Source organism: Phoxinus phoxinus (genome assembly GCF_949152265.1).
Source record: "Phoxinus phoxinus genome assembly, chromosome: 16".
Classification (NCBI taxonomy): Eukaryota; Metazoa; Chordata; class Actinopteri; order Cypriniformes; family Leuciscidae; genus Phoxinus; species Phoxinus phoxinus.
This window is the reverse complement of record NC_136891.1, coordinates 29,636,287-29,651,861: the sequence shown is the minus strand read 5'-3', so window position 1 is coordinate 29,651,861 and position 15,575 is coordinate 29,636,287. Positions and strand designations below refer to the sequence as shown.

General features: G+C 38.6%; 1 protein-coding gene across 2 annotated transcripts in view; it reads left to right on the top strand.

The window, feature by feature from the left end:
- Window positions 1–15,575, top strand: part of epha7 (eph receptor A7) — a 79,876-nt gene that overhangs the window by 6,637 nt on the left and 57,664 nt on the right. For both annotated transcript variants that reach the window (XM_079639167.1, XM_079639168.1), the window contains exon 4: window positions 10,356–10,511. In XM_079639167.1, coding sequence (XP_079495293.1) covers window positions 10,356–10,511 — 156 coding nt within the window. The remainder of the gene's footprint in view (window positions 1–10,355; window positions 10,512–15,575) is intronic.

Genomic DNA, 15,575 nt, shown 5'->3' with positions numbered 1-15,575 from the left:
GCCGTGCTTTGCATATCAAATGATGCCACCAGGAGTTGGGGGTGGGAGGATTGTATAAAGGCTTGACATGCAAGTGATTGATAAGGTGTGAAAGTAAAGGCTACAAACGGTCATCCGTTAGAGAACTGTAAATGAGCTTAATTATTCAAACGGAGGCGAGTTCCTCAGGGAAGCCCGTTGGGTCTAAAACTGTCAGGGTTAGAATCATCTGCTGATGGATAATGGCCTTCTCGGCCAGTCAGGGTCTTGGAGAACAGCGGCATGCTCTCGGAGCACTGTTTGTTTTTCCCCCTCGGTTTTGTCAGATGGAAAGTGGCTTTGAACATGATGGGAGCTGTCATTGTGCTGTGTTGTCAAGGCTGTCAGTTGGCTGTAGTCCAGTTATTGATGTGTTGTAGTTGCTTCATGTTCACAATCACATTTCCTGTTGTTTCAGTGGATCAAAAAAAAAGTTCTTAGGTTAAAATGACAAATGGTTAACATACTGTCATTCATAATTAAATAAAGAAAAAAAACTCTGTGAAGAAATCACTGTGATGTAATTCATGAACAAATGTCTTGTTTGAACTGGTTCTTTTTAATGAATCAGTCTTGAGCTCACTCACACAGTGACTCGTTCAGAGGATCTATGGGGGTTCACTGACTCAAGTCATTCTTCAGATATATCTGATTCCTAATGTGCAGAGAATCGTAAACATTCTCTGTCTAATTACTGATTGTTTTTAAAGATAGTTTTGTTGTACAATATTACTCTAAAGAATTCAGATATGTTACTCAAAATATTGGTTATTGTCTAGCGTAGTGAATCCAAGTATGTTTGAGTCGAATCAGTTATGTCTACTACACATCGTTTTTCCACACACCAACTGATCTTCTAACAGTTGTGAGAAAAAATTCATAGCGTTTAATACACATCCCAGTGGATCTACTACACCACAGCAGTTGACAAACATGAACATGGGCAACAGCGCTTCTGAACAACCGAGTGATTCTGTAATTTGTCAACTAAAAGTTATTTGGCTCCTAAATGATTCATTAAAGCGTCAATGGGCTCCCTTGTCATTTTCTGAAGTCCCGTTGTGATATAAGCAAGACATTTTCATACTAGAACAAGCCTCCTAAGACGTCTTCCTTCCTTCTCTCTCACTCTGTAAAGGAGAAAAGTGTGCAGTTATGTAATAAGTTATTGATTTTGCTCTTAGGGAGAGATTGAGCTGCTGAGTCTCCTGCTTTCCCGCTCTCCCAGAGGAGAGTCCCTCTGACAACAGACCCTCCCTGATGCTCACTGAGTGTTAAGGCCTTCAACCTGGTCACATATCACTTTCACCCGGTCGCCTCGGGCCAGAGCTGCTCCGAACACACACACACACACACACGGCTGCTTTGTTGCTTTTAACACAGTGTCCGCTTGTCCAATTGCATCCATTAGTACGGATGAGCAGAGAGCAATTCGAAAAGAGAAGTGTGTGTGCCAGCGTTTAGGCAGCTAAAGGGGGTAAGCTGCCCATAGTGTGGGCAGCATGTGTGTGAATGCATGCATAAAAGAGCGTTTCGCCGGGTGTGTCGGGCTAAAAAGACTAAGCCTATCAAAATCTGCTTGTGTGTTTGTGTGCATGCAAGGGTTGATGGAGATGTCGGGACCTGTTAGTGCTGCTGGAGTTGTGAGCAGGGCGGTTGCTAGTAGGGGGTCTTTGTTTGGAGGGGAAAGAAGCCATAGAGCTGACTCCTCAGGCAAGCCAAGGGTCAACTGCTCAGCTCATCCATCTTCCAGCCTGGCAGTGACCTGTCAGCTCGGCTGCTCACGTTACTAAGCAGAGCAGGCAGGCCTGCATTGTGCAAGCTGCTCTGTTTGCAACCATGTGTAAATGAAGTTAATATTCACTGACCCCGTGCCCAGCCCGTGAGCGACCCCGGTGACACCACGGAAATCACAACGTTGCTAGCGAAACGACAAAGATTCCTGGCTATTCACATGGGCTATTTATTTCACATCGCTGCAGTGTTTTTGTTCGCGCTGTCAAAATATGTGCGTTTGATGGAATGACATTTCTCTGCTGAGTCATGTGCAGCTTCATTGTGTTTTTGTAGATTGCTGAACTTTAGTTTTGCATTACACATGACAGAAATAACACGCTTCGAATGCTGTTGGATTGAGGAAGCTCATGTTTTGCACGTTTCCATTCAAAAGCAAAGTAGAGTTTGTGTGTCTTAAACCAGAAAGTGGCTGGTTATTTGTTATCAGATGTTTTGTGATTATACGAGTACATTACGGCATTTGAAAGATTTTGGATGAATCCAATTTCCTAGGGGAAAGTTTGTATATATGGCAGAAGAAATTGTTTATATGGCAAATAATCAAACATTTTTATTTTTATTTGTAGTCATATAATTATCTATTTCAGGATATGATTGCAATGTGATCAACAGAACCCCTCATGGAAAAAAGATCTACCGGTAATTAATGAGAAATTTGCAAACTAACATAAACTGTGTGTTTGCATAATAGGCGGTTTTGTGTATAAGGCATTACTAATTTGTATGTTTTTTCGGAAGTCACAGTGTACTTTTACAATTGAATCCTCTGAGATCCCACGTTTAAACGAATTGTATGCTTTTTGAAGCTTTCCAAATTCACATTCAAAATCTTTCCACTTTTGCGGTGCTCTGCTGGGGCCGAGATGCTGTTTGCTAATGAGAAGCAGACTAAATTCTCTCTGCTCATAAAATGAGATTAAGGAGAAGAAATGTCACACACACACAGAGCACTGTCTCTCAGCCAAGTTATTACTGAATGTAACTCGAAGTGAACACATTGTGCCAAAAAAGAATCAATAAAATTAGAAGGTAATATCGTTCTCTGCTTTTGTGGGGACAGCTATGAGCGGCACAGTAATCAAGACTATATGAAACGATCATTTGTCTGAGGAGATGATTATTGGAAGATAGAAATGTGTGCCACATGTTAGTTTTTCATGGATCACCAGCGGTGATGCTGGGATTTGATGGAGTGCTGTATCATTTAGTCTCTAGGCAGGGATGGAGACGGGTATTAGAGGGTGTGTGTGGTTGGCTTTCGTTGTGCGTTGATGTGCGTTTGTCCAAATGGGTGTGCGTCCGTGCGCGTTTGGACAGGTCACGACTGTGTTTGGCTTTATAATGAGGGACCTCTGCCGGTTCGCCATTGTGTGTTCATTTAGTCTCCTCTAACAAAGCTGCAAAGTCATCCAGACTGTGTGTTTCTGTGTGTGTGTGAGGTATAACTTGCTGATGGTGGAGGTTTGATTTAGATCTGATTAGCTGGTTATAGTGGTTACCAAATCTGTTGTTTTCTAACAGCTGTGCTTCACTTCATGCACACAAACTTTGTGTTGAAAGAAAAAAGATAGGTAAAAAAAAACGCATGTTTAAGGGGGAGGAGCTAACTCGAGATGTCAGTATAATTTCTGGAAGCAAAGTAATGCTGTAAGTATGTTTACATGCATTCATTTACGTTAATCTGAATGAATCCAATCTGATTTCAGATTCTGAAAGTTCTGTTTAAATGAAACGTAAACTGTGGAATCCAATTCGAATTTTCAGAAATGGAGAGCCATCAATCTGATTAGAAGCTAAATATTTGGGTGAATGTAAATGTAGCTAATAATGTGTGGTTTCATTTCTTTAATGTTAAATTCTTTAATGTTTATCTTTTTCAAATCAATGCGAGTGACGTGGAAGAGGAAGTGCAGGTGCCTCGGGATATGCTTATATTTTTGTTTTGCAATCAGCTACAAGCAAGACCAGCATTTACACTTGGAAGGAAGCATTTCAAAGGCATTTTAAATTCTGATGAAAGCCCAAGTCCTTTTTCCTAAAAGGCTGCTTCATTCTAAAAGTGTTCCTTTTCACTGTAAAAGTGACATTTCATGTTTCCATCTTTTCGGCTATCACAGAACATATCATATGCCAGGAAAGCCATCTGGGCAGAAGTATGGGGATGAGTTGAGCTGTTGTATTTAACTGTAATGGATCTTTTTTTTCTTTTTCTTTTGTGGTCTGTTTAACAGCAATAACATTTTACAGATCCTTTCAGGATTTTGCCACAATTTCATGACCGTCCAGAGAGTATTTCGAGTGTAATCGCATTTATTTGTAGTCTGACTCACATGAGAAATGAGGAGCAAGTTGAAAGATCTGTTCTTGGCACGACGATGACCACTTCCAGCCAACACAAATGTGACTGTCAAAGCATAATGCATTCAGCAGTAATTGCAGAGATATATCCTTACTATCCTCTTCTGTTTAAAATGTAGGCCTACATGCAAAAGAGATAATTGTTGTACCATTATGTACACAAAAATGGCATTACATATTTGCTGAATTTACTGTAAAATTTATTTTCGCTTAGCGGCATGCAGATGGATTTAACAGCTGCTTTCCGTGAAGGATTGTCACAGAGTGTTTGTTATTCATCTTTTTTTATATACCTTTCACAATTCACTTTTTTTTAGTAGCACTTCATTTATAGACCTAATTTTCCAGAAAACACGTAACCTATTTTTATAAAATGAGTATAACTGGCACCTAAGAGACTATTTTAAATGAACAGCTGATTTTTGGCACAATTCATGATGTTAACATTTTAACTATATTTAGGAGAGGGCTCTGATAGGCTTTGATCTGTTCTTTCTTCACAAGTCTTTCTTGTTCCTCTCTGAGGGCTTCAGAGGGCATCCTGGTGTGTCCTTCAGCACAGTGTAAGAGAATGCTAATCTTCTCTTTGTTTCTGACGGAAAGCTACTTATCTCTCCTCCACACAGGTAGCAGCCATGAATGAGATTCTTGTCTGCATCAGGAACACACCCCTAATCCAACCTGTTCGCTCCGAGTAATGCGTGGGGCACTGCGCGAATAGCTCCGAACAAGATCCATCTTTTAACATTTTAATCTGACATTTTCACAACCCTCTAATCCAACTTTCTTTCTTTTTTTCTGTTACCGTTAGTCTCTTCATCTCAGTCTAGCAGTTGTAGGAGAAATGCAAAGGGTACAGGGCCAAAATTGGACCCCATCCTGGTGTGTTGCTTTCTTGATGCCTTTTGATTCTTCCTCTTTCCTTTGTCCCCTCAGTCGGTTTCCTGGAGTTGGGTAGATTTCTCGCCCTCTTAGGAAGAAAGATTAAAATGCTTGCCACACAAGGGCTGACAGCATGGAAACAGGCTTTCTGTGAGTTTGAAAGGTTTTAGGTTCTCTCAGACTGCTTTCATCGGGGGTGGAAATAATGGTGTCTATTGATATCTACTTCTTATCATTATAGCCAGAAAGTGTACTACATGTAATTCAAGAGTAAATATCTAATGCTAATCTTGTTTATACTTTTCTCTGCCTCACAGTGTAATTTAAAAGTAAATTAAATTATATAATATCATTATGTGTACTGTTCACAGTAGGAAAATGTACTGTATGCAAGAGCACACTGCATGAGATACTGTATCCAACAATGCAATGAGCTTGACTTGACCTTCCATTACCACTCCAGTGTGATGGATTTAATTAGTATTTATTTAACTTATTATTTGATTTGGATGTCAAATGTTTAGATTTGTCTTTTAGTCTAAATTAAATTTTGTTTTTATGTTATTTTGTTATGTTAATAATGTTGAATTTCCAGGATGTCACTCACATGCAATATGAGCTCAAGTGAAAATGAAGTGGCATAAAACAGTTTGAAACATTTATAGTGAAATAATGGGTACTATTTTATTTACTACTAAAAACAATCATAGGCAGCTTTTGTAAAAACATAAAAGTAACATAAATAATTTACTTTTAAAGGACTTAAATATACTTAAGTGCAAACTGAATTTGTTAATTAAGTCATGACAAAATATTATTAAAACATTTATTTAAAATGTACTTTAATATAAAACTTGAATTTTAAAAAAGTGTGTTAAGAAACAGTCATAAAAAATGTACTCTTAAAAAAATAAAAATATAATCTTTAAGTATACTTAAGTGGCCTTTTATTTCATTCATACAAATCTTAATAGTATGTTTTAAAATGTTTTACTTGCAGATATTAAAGTACACTACAACTGCACTTTCAACACAATTAAGCACACTTTACAAGGGAGTACAAGTGTGTACTGTGCAGTATTCCATAAGTAGCAAAGTACCATTCCATTCTGAACCTAGCCTGAGATCAGAAAATAATATACAAAGTTCTAAAAAGGGCAGCTCAGAAGTTTATAGGAAACTCATTGAAAGAAAGCCAACAAGAGAAAACAACTGACAGCACAAGACCAAGAGAAAAAACAGCACTTGCTTTAGGAAAGCCTGTGATTATTTCCTCACTCTCTAGAGGGAGGACTGTTAGAGAATGTTGTAGTCAATACGCTAATTTTAGACAAGTCAGCAGTCTGTGCAGTTCAACTGGACATTGTCTTGAATTTTACCTCTGGGTTGTTGTTGTTAAATCTCTCTAATAAGTCTTTTAAAAAATGAGAAGGGATTCGCTGTTGCAAAGGCAAAAACAGCGTTGAAGCTGATTTTGAAGAAATCTTACTTCACCAGTATCCAAACCCTATAAAAGATTCTGCTGTCTTGTTGTGATCGTCTATACATGCATGCTTTGTGTGCGATTGGCTTATGCAGAATACATATTAGAAATTGAGGTATTTTAGTGGGAAAGTCTTCCTGCATTATCAGTACCGTGTAAGAAACGCTGAGACCATTTTTTTCCCCTTCAGCTTGACCACTGAAAGGAAAATTACTGACGCTGGCACCCGCCGCCTGCTAAAGACTCTGGGAGGAATGTCAGGCTGTTTTAATCTCTTTCTCTGTTGTTCTGTTTAACCTCAACCTGTGTTTCTAAGGGGCCGACTAATTTCTTTGTGCAGTAAATGAGGTTGCTGTTGCCTGCTCTGCGTACCCATGTCAACAAGCACATCCCATTAGCTCGCCTTCATGCTCGTGGCAGCTCGAATAAAGCTCATGCTCACCGAGTCCTCCTGCTAACTTTTTAAACCCGTCTAAGCTAGTGTTTTTCCTTTCCGTTTCGCAATTTAGCAGCCAAGTGGTTATGTTGGCAGGACATGTTTTCAATTCAGAGCAGAAATGGGCAGTTAAGTGGAGGATATCGTCTCAATGTCAGTTTCAGAGATTGGTTACCATGCTCTCAAGAGTCCCTGGCACATGGGGTCATGTAGCGCTAATTCAGTCATGATTACATGCTAGCAGACATTATGCAGCATGGCAGAAGGAGGCATAATTGGGCAAGCCTCATCTTTTTCCTCCACAGAAATAAAGCTGTCAGGAAGGGGAAAACAAAGCTATCATTTATCTCTGCGGTGGCGGGTTACTGCGTTAGCACAATGGTAGCATGTTTTTCGACTAGTTCAGTGCCACTATTTGCACGTCTGTGTTGGGAGGGCTGGAATTCGGGCCTCAGAAATGCAGTGTTTGTGCATGTCACTCATAGTAAAACCAGAGAGGTGGAGTGGAGACAGGTTCTCAGGCGGGCCCCCGTGTCAGCGCTACATTTGATTTGAGGCCTAATTTGCTGGTTGGTTGCTTGTGTAAACAACTCAGGGATACTTGGGCATCTCAGACGGCGTGATAAACAAATCCTGATCGCACGGATGTAAAAATAAACCCTCCCCGCTTCAGAGACGTAAAAAGGCAGTCGAGAGTCCTCCTGTTTTGGTGATTTGTGATGGTGCTAATCTTAGTGTGTTCACGAGAGAGCCGTTGAGTGCCCGTGGCCCGGTCTTGAGCTCTCGGGCTCAGACGGAATCTTTTCGGCTCAGAGATGAAAACTAAAACTAACAGACACACCGGCTTACCATGGAAATGGTTTCCTGGCCTGTTACCTTCTTCTTCTTCTTCTTCTTCTTCTTCTTCTTCTTCTTCTTCTTCTTCTTCTTCTTCTTCTTCTTCTTCTTCTTCTTCTTCTTCTTCTTCTTCTTCTTCCTTCCATTTACCTTTTCTTTTCTTCTTCCCTTTCCTAGCCTAATCTTTCCTGTGCTTTTTCTTTTCTGTTTTGTCATTTTCCTTAGCATATTTTCTTTTCCCTGTACTTCTCTTGTTCCTTTAGCTTGTTTACTATTCCAATTTCTGATGCTCTTTCTCACCTTGCTCTTTTCCTGTCCTTTCTACTGTTTATCTTCCTTTCCTTTCCTTTCCCTCCCCTTCCCTGTTACTTTTCTTGTTCCTTTTGCTGGCCTTTCCAGTTCCTTTTCCCTTTTCGGTTTTGTAATTGTTTTCTTTCCCTTTCCTCTCCTTTGAAATAGTTTAAAATCACTTGTTCAGTTTTATTTTTTGGTGTAATTACCTAATTTACACAATGAAAATTAGTTTTTTTTTTCACAACCCTGAATACCTTTTTCTATTAACCATGACTATTTCACGGCACACTTTGCTAGAACCACCTCCTTACAAACAAGAAGTAGATTTGCTGCTTTCAATTACAAGTCCTCACTAGTTGAGAAAGATTCCAGATAAAATCACATCCCTTTCCTGCTCTTCTCAGCCTCTGAAGGCCCTTGTTCTTTATGTTGCACGGCCACACCATGCAATGGTTCTGAGCAAAATACACAGTGACAAGGCTTTCATGTTGCTGAAATGGGGATACCGTATCCCTCAGCCACCCCCATCTCAACAAGGTGGTGTTTAAAATGAGGAAATCGGCCGACCTCCTGTGTGATCAACATTTTAGTCACGGAAAGCTGCAGTGTTTCCCCCCTTTTATAAAAACTGGGTTTGGAATTGAAAATCAGTAGTGTTGTGTCCCTGGTAATAATCATTAAAATGCATAGCTGTGAACAAAGTAATATTTATACTGTGGATGCGGGCGTGGTTGGGGTTTAAGAAAAATCATGTGGGCCCGATTCCCTCTTTAGGCTGAAGGGGGTTTTAAGCAAACAGCTGCTAAGTGTGGATTAGCGTCTCTCAGCAGTGCCGACCAAAAGGCCAAACCGAAAATAGCTTATTTCTTTTTGCTTACTGATGTGAACCAGGAAAATACCCCAGCCTGTGGAATCACCCCAGATTTGTTCTCTCTGCCGTTTTTTTTTTCTTCTCTTTTCACAAGGTTAATTAACACAAAATTTACTAGTGATGATATATGAAGTGGGGAGGGAATCATTTTATTAGGTATTTAATGTTGTCTAATTATAATGCAAATGGTAATATATGATGATGGTACTTCATTGGAAATTCAGCCCATATGGGCATATGAAATAAAGTATGGTAGTAAATGACTCATTGTCATTGGAACGTGTGAGGGTGATTCTTGTGAATAGCCTAAAGCGTTCTGGCCCTAATTTCTGCTTTGTCTCTGATCCCTGGCTGCCTGTGGGATGTCCTTTTTTCCCCTCATAAAAGGTGAAATACTGAAATAATCCATTTAAGTTTCCTATTTTCCAAAGTAACCTTGCCTCTAGGACATTTCTGACTGCTAGAGGTGGTGCAAAGGCAGGCATTCTAGAGCTTTTGGGGTGATCAGGAATATAAGGCCTCTGTGTGTTAATTGATGAGTGACTAAATGTGTGTTGTAATGACTATTACAACAGAAAACGTTATTGCTCAAAGGCTGATGTTTTCATAGTTCTCAGCTATTTTATGTATCGATTTGTGTCTTAAAATGTCTACTGAGCCAATCGTTGACAACATTCCTGCTATAAACAGTATTATTTTAGTATTATTTATATACTATTATAATATTTATTAATATATAGTATGTATTAATTATTTTTAATTAGCTTTTATTTTTACATTTTCAGTTTTCTTTTTAATCTTTTGTAATTCATTTAGTTGTAAAAGTGTTGTCATTTTTATTTAAAAGTGTTAGTTTTTTTATTATTAGTTTAGCTTTATTATATAGATATATTGAAAATAAAAATGTTTCAATAGCTTTAATTTTATTTCAGTTTTAGTTGTACTAATTGTAGTACTTTAACTTCAACTTATTTTTTTTAAGTTTAAACTTTTTTTCTAATATTTATAGTTAATTTTATTTAAGATTTATTTCAACTACTGATAAGATAACAACACTAGCTAAAAATACTTTGAAATTCATATTTTTAGCATATCTCGTATTTAAAATTTCGAGTTTAAGTGCAGTTTGATACTTTGAGATGTCGTCTGAAACCCTAGAGAAGATACATATAAGTTGAACATGGTCTGAAAATCTGAGAAGCTAAAAAATCTCCATTAGTTCTCCATTTAATCTGATTTATGTCTGAGAAACAATTGAGGTATACTTTCATTCTCTCTCGTTCTTATGATGGTGCTAAAGAGGCAGTCGGATCCAAACACTAGATACAAAATGTGAACGCATGCTAATTCGTTCTCTTTTTCTCTCCATCACCATCCAGCTTGCGGTCGTGGATTCTACAAGTCTTCATCTCAGGATCTTCAGTGTTCCCGTTGTCCCGCACACAGTTATAACGACAGAGAGGGCTCGTGGAGATGTGACTGCGAGGATGGCTACTACAGAGCCCTCTCCGACCCCGCTTCTGTCGCCTGCACCAGTGAGTGAGCCGTTTGTGAATCTCTGGTCTTCTTCCTTTTTGTTCTCTCCCTTCTCTATGTCTTTACGACTGCAAACTGGTACATCTCATTCCCACTCACTAGCAGGTCATGATCAGACAAGCAGTTGTCTGCTTCCTGTCAGGTGAGATTATGATTACCAGGGGCGTCAGGCACCTATGTTTTTTGAGGGGGAACTGTGGTAGTCCTGGCTCATTTGACGCCCAAGTGTGTGTATAATATATATATATATATATAGACCTACTATATAAATATTTATTTATTTATTTATTTATTTATTTAGTTGTTTATTTTGGGGGGTGGGGTCTGAGTGGGCATGTGTTTGGATTCAGTTTGGTTTGAATAGGCATAACATTTCTGGTAATTACAGTCAGAAATAATGGAAGCAGGTCTCAGCAGTTCTTTCCTCTCTGTCTCTTTTTTTAATGTTTGCCTCCCCTCCCTTCTAATAACCACCTGTCCTCTCCTTTCCTCTCCTCGGCCATCTCTCTTTATGAATAGCACAGCTATTCCTCAGCCATTGATGACTTATTTACAGAGGCCAGACAAGGGTGAAAAGAGGCGGGGAGGGAGTTCAGGGCGAGTCGATCTACTTGGAAATATGCTCAAGGACAGGTTCAATCAGGTAGAATCCCAGGATGTGCTTAACTTCCTGAAGACAAAGAGACGGAGAGAGCGCATTAAAAGTAAGGATTAAGGCTGTACAGCTAGTTATAATAGTGCAAAATAAAATATATTAAATTCTATTCAAATTTATTTGTATAGCGCTTTTCACAATACATATTGTTTCAAAGCAGCTTTACAGAAAATGCATTTCAGAAATGTACATAGAAAAATACAGATCAGTTAACCATGTATTAATTTAGAGCATAACATATCGCCGGCGTTGGGTCGTCTCTTCACAGGCGTTGAGTCGTCTCTTCACGCTCTCTTCACGCTCCTCATGCTTCATATATATACACCTTTTTTTATTATTATATCATTAACTATATGCTATATTCCGATTGTCATATGTGTAAGTGAATGTATTTTGTGTTTTATTAGTGATGCACTGAGCGTTCGAATCGCACCAGTGTGATCGTACGTATCAAAGGCGTTTCGGGGTGGAGGGGGGAAATTAAAACGGAGGGGGCACAAATCAGATCTGAAGGGGCAATGCCCCCTTTTGCCCCCTCGCCGGCCCTGATCCTGAGTCACATGCATGCTCAATATATGTAGTTGATGACAAAACCGAATGCTGCATTACATCACAGCCTTTTTTGTTTTTAAGATGCGCACAAGGCCATATGGCGATGATTTTAATTTGCTTATTTGTGCAGCTATGATGCTGCAATAGACAACAGAGAATGACAAATGAATTTGAGTAGATGAGAGAAACATATTAGACCCTAGCTGTGCTGTTGTGGAACAGGCCAAATTTGCAGCCTATCCAATGATGACACATATGTCATGCATTAATCATTCACTACGAGTTACCTCTCCCACCCTCATTCCAGCTTTCTTCTTTATTCCATTACAGTAACTCCCCCAAATTTGTCTCACCACTGCCGCACAAAAGAGATGATCACACAAGAAGTGATTTAGTCTAATTGTTGTCCATTGCCCCCCAATAAGAGAACAAAGGAGAAACCGGCCTGAAATTCACCACACAATTACTCTCATCTCCTCTGCCTTCTTTCTCTTTCCACATCAGATATTTTTCTACCCTGACCACAGTTTGGCTGTTGTTACTCTGTTTGGGCATAAAAACATTGACTTTATTGCAAAATGCACACCGAATATAGGGATTAAGAGTCATCTATTGTTTCCAGAGGGCAAATAAATGGTGTAGCATGCGAGTTGGAAAATGTGCAAACAAAGGTAATTCATAAATATAATGATTTATGAAGATGACACAGGCCTTTAAAGGCCCTGAAAGAAAGGAATAACACATTCAATTGATCAAAAGTAACATTTTATAATGTTCTGAAATAGTTATATTTTAAATAAAAGCTGTACTTTAAACTTTCTATTAATCTTGAGCACCAAATCAGCATATTAGAATGATTTCCGAAGGATCATGCGACACTAAAGACTGAAGTAATGACTGATGAATATTCAGCTTTACCATCACAGGAGTAAATTACACTTTAAAACATATTAAAATAGAAAACATTTAAAATTTTAATAATATTATTTCTCAAAATTAGTGTTTAATTTTTTTTTTTTAAACCAAATGCAGCATTGTTGAGCATAAGAGACTTCTTTAAATACATATAAAAAACATAAAGTAGAACGTAAAGCAGTAACTATGTTAGTGTTGAACAACAGTACCGACACCATGCATCGCTAAATAAGTTATACAACTCAGATACACAAATAATTGGCAGGGGGAGGGGAGTTGCTCTAAATCACGGTGAGTCACAGAGGATGTGGCAGGAGTTTGGGATAATAAGGATGTGACAAGAGGGAAAAAATGCAAATCAAGGGGGTAAAACAAAAAACTTTTAACAAACATAAATCGCGCCTCTTTTGAAGTGTTGTGCATTCGAAATACTCTTCTCACCAGACTTGTCTTAATTATCTCGGGATTAAGTTATTGTGACCATCTGAATTGTCTGGGATGAAGATTTCTTTTTATGGGGCGGGGGGGATTTAAAGCAGCGTGGAACTGAATGGTAATTGGGGGTGAATTTACATTCGCTGAATAAACACCCTGATGGACAGCTTTTTAAATGAGCGAGGTGTAAACCTACCGAATCTTAAGCTCTGTCAATACGCACTCAGCTCCTCAGAACACGGATTAAGAGCGGCCTTAATGAAATTCAGATTTCCAGAGTGAAAGGAATTAATATTCACTTTCAGAGAGAAAAAAAGAAATGTAGCACAAAGTTGTACAGAAATATTCACTTATTTATTAATCCCAATTGCATGGCATAAATTCTCCCGGTTTACCTGTGAGGTGCCAAGATAAATAGGCAATACTTAGGCAAAAGCCTGCTGCCTGTTTTTTTTAAAATTTTTTAGATAGAATGAAAGTAGGGAGTTCTTGACAGCTTTCAGAGATGACATCGATCATTCGACAGCTGCGCATGGTGTCAGCACTAGCGAAGGTCTGGAAGGGGCGGGAGGAGGATGGGACTTTGTGACAGAGAGAGAAAAAAGGAAAAGGGAGAGCGGGAGACATTGAAAAAGCGAGAAAGTAAGAGAAATAGAAAGAGAGAAAGTGAGAGCGCATAACCTACATAGTATCTTTTCAGCTCCCTTCAACCCCCTGGAATCATCACCTCCGTTCACTGACGTGTCCCTGAGGGGGAGACTTTCCTTTTTTCCCACAGTTGCTAAGGCACAGATGTACAGTAGTAAACCAGCCTCTCTCGCGCACCTCCCTGGCTCCGGCCCTCTGTCTATAATTGGCGTATGGTACAAGTGAGGTCAAAGTTCAGGTACCATGTTTGTAGATTAAGGATTAGTGGCTGGACTGTTTAAACACGGTTCACAAGTAGCGGCCTCATTATTGGGGGGAGTCTTAAAGGGATAATCACCCAAAAATGAAAATTCTCCTTTACTTATTCTCATGCCATGCCAAAACTCTGACTGACTTTCTTCTGTGGATACTTTTATTATGTAAGAATTAATTAAATTGATCAAAAGTGACAGTGCAAAGTTTTACATTGTTACAAAAAAAAAAATCTAGTAAATGCTGTTCTTTTGAACCTTCTATTAGTCATTGAATCCACTAAAAAATGAAGCAGCACAACCATTTTCAGTATTGATGATAATAATAATAAGAAATGTTTCTTGAGCATCAATCATAATGATTTCTGAAGGACCGTGTGACACTGAAGACTGGAGTAATGATGCTGAAAATCCAGCTTTACATCACAGGAATAAATTACATTTTATAATATATTCAAATAGGAAACAGATATTTAAATTTTAAATAATATTTTACAGTATTACAGTTTTCTTTATTTTTGATCAAATAAGCGCATCCTTGGTGAGCAAATTAGACGTCTTTCAAAGCATTACATATATTGTAATGTTAGCTTTTTTTAGCTATTGTGTGACAAGCGTGCCAAAATTAAAGTCATTATTCACTACGAAATTAACTACAAAGTACCATTAACTTTCATTAAATTGAAAATAGGATATTAAAAAAATTCCCCTTTTGTGTTTCACATAAAAACAAACAAAAAAAATCATACAGGATTGGAATGGCTTTAGGCTGAGTAAATGGCAGGATTTTTAGCGTGAATTATCCTTTACTAGGAGGAGTTGCACTAAGACAGTCAAGAGCTGCTCAAAGTGCAGATAACAACTGGATTCCTGAGTTAAGCTCCTGTACTGCTTGGCCCGAGACTTCAGGCTTCTCTCTCTCACACACACGCACGCACGCACACACACACACACACGATCAGCAGGTTGACCTAATTAATGTTTTCTCACAGGAAAACTGCAATGGTAAGAACCGTGACCACATTTTTACTGATTTTAAAGATGATTTTAATATCTTTTTTTCACATGGATTAACTCTCTCTTTGGTTTGGAACGATATTCAGCTCAATCACTTGAAAAGCGCTGTTAGAAAACACGTCATGTGTAGCTCACGTAGCCAGACTTTTGACTAAAGGCTTAAATGCAGGTCATTCTGGTCAAGACCTGCCCAGGAAAAGCTGGCATATAAAACAATCAATCACATTTTTTGCTCTTATATTTAAGGGTGGGGTTATCTGAAATGGATTATACCACAGCAATAGACCGTTGTGGGAAAAATCATTCAGATGGCACAGCCCTTGCTGTGAACGTCTTTACAGAAAACATAGAAAAATAGCAGGAATTTTTGCCGTTTTGAGTGCAATCTTCATCAGAGACTCAACTCAACTGTGAACAAACTGTCGGCGGATTGAGGCTATACAATATATAAAGTGTGGTTACAAAAAAAAAAACTGTTTTATAAGAAGGTTGAAAAGGAAACCAAAAAAGATCGAGTGTGAAAGAGTGTGTGCCCGGGCTTTAAGCAAACTCTATATTCAATAAAAGAATAGTTTGGTTTGTGGTGTAGA